The following is a 1,376-nucleotide window of genomic DNA, read 5'->3' on the forward strand; positions in this document are numbered from 1 at the left end:
AACAGCTAGCATGTAACTGAGATGTTAGCTAAATTCCAGAACAGCCTAAAAAATAAAAAAGTTTAAGCTAGCCAAAACAGCTAGCATGTAACTGAAATATTAGCTAAACTACAAATTAGCCTACAAAAACTGAAAAAAAACTAAAATTAGCCAACAACAGCTAGCATGTAGCTGAAATGTTAGCTAAATTCCAGAACAGCCTAAAAAACAAAAAAAGTTTAAGCTAGCCAAAACAGTTAGCATGTAGCTGAAATGTTAGCTAAATTCCAGAACAGCCTAAAAAAAACTGAAAAATACCCAAGTTAGCCAAAACAGCTATCTCACTCTGTTAGTTAAGTTTTTTATTTTCTATCACAAAAGAGTCGTTTCTGATCTTTTAACACAACTAAAAAAGCTCCTCCATTCCTCCAATGAGGAGAGGGTGTCAGCTGAAGATCAGGACAATTATTTTACTACATTTTTGTAAGAAAATAAAATAGCATAAAAGTGATTGTCATCCAACTGTAAACTCAAGTTTACGAGGAAAAAATGGACAGAAAATACAATTTTTTTCCTAATTCTGCCTCCAGATGATTTATTAATTTTAAAATAAAACATTGGTTGGTCAGTTTGTTGGATGGATGCTTAAGTAAAACTCCAGAACAGTTCTTGGAGCACAAATAATTGTAAACATATTTGATTAATTGATAACCCTTAAATATATATATATATATATATATATATATATATATATATATATATATATATATATATAAATTCCACCTTAAATCTGAAATATTACTAGAATCCAAAAATGCAATTCTACAACTTATAGAATCGCTGGTTCGTATTCCATAAAATCACTTTGTCAAGAAGTTCAAGACAAGATGTAGGAAAATGATTTAATGTAAAATAGTAAATATTTTTTGATGATATAACAGATTCAGTATTTGTCCTACAACCTTAAAAGCAGCAGTGGAGTGACTCACGTCTCTGATGATTTTGGCCAGACTCTCTGCTGTGCATCCGGTGTAGCTGACGCTCTCCACAGCAGGGAGCAGATATGGAGGAGAATTACACAGAAGAACACAAACCTTGTGTGTTTGACCTCTGCAGGGACACAGACAGAAACGAGTACAATGACTGTAAATTCTTTACAGTATTTTGATCAGATCATCCAGAGAGCTTCCAAGAAACATAAGAACTCTATGGTTTCTCTATTTACTTCTTCTCTCTATTCATTATTAGGATATACTTAAAACTAAAGTATTTTAAGCAATAAAATAATGTTTAGTAACTGTCCAAAGAGTATAAGAGCTTTTGTAGACACTATATTTAATTTTATATATGGATCTTAAACTAATTAAGCGGTATTTATATACAGAATAACATAAGTA

At 31.1% G+C, this 1,376-nt stretch overlaps 1 protein-coding gene across 7 annotated transcripts in view; it reads right to left on the bottom strand.

Moving 5' to 3' along the window:
- med25 (mediator complex subunit 25) overlaps positions 1–1,376 on the bottom strand; it is a 26,365-nt gene that overhangs the window by 20,662 nt on the left and 4,327 nt on the right. For all 7 annotated transcript variants that reach the window (XM_024272995.2, XM_024272996.2, XM_024273002.2 and 4 more), the window contains exon 6: positions 969–1,089. In XM_024272995.2, coding sequence (XP_024128763.1) covers positions 969–1,089 — 121 coding nt within the window. The remainder of the gene's footprint in view (positions 1–968; positions 1,090–1,376) is intronic.

The sequence above is a fragment of the Oryzias melastigma genome, linkage group LG8 (assembly GCF_002922805.2).
Source record: "Oryzias melastigma strain HK-1 linkage group LG8, ASM292280v2, whole genome shotgun sequence".
Classification (NCBI taxonomy): Eukaryota; Metazoa; Chordata; class Actinopteri; order Beloniformes; family Adrianichthyidae; genus Oryzias; species Oryzias melastigma.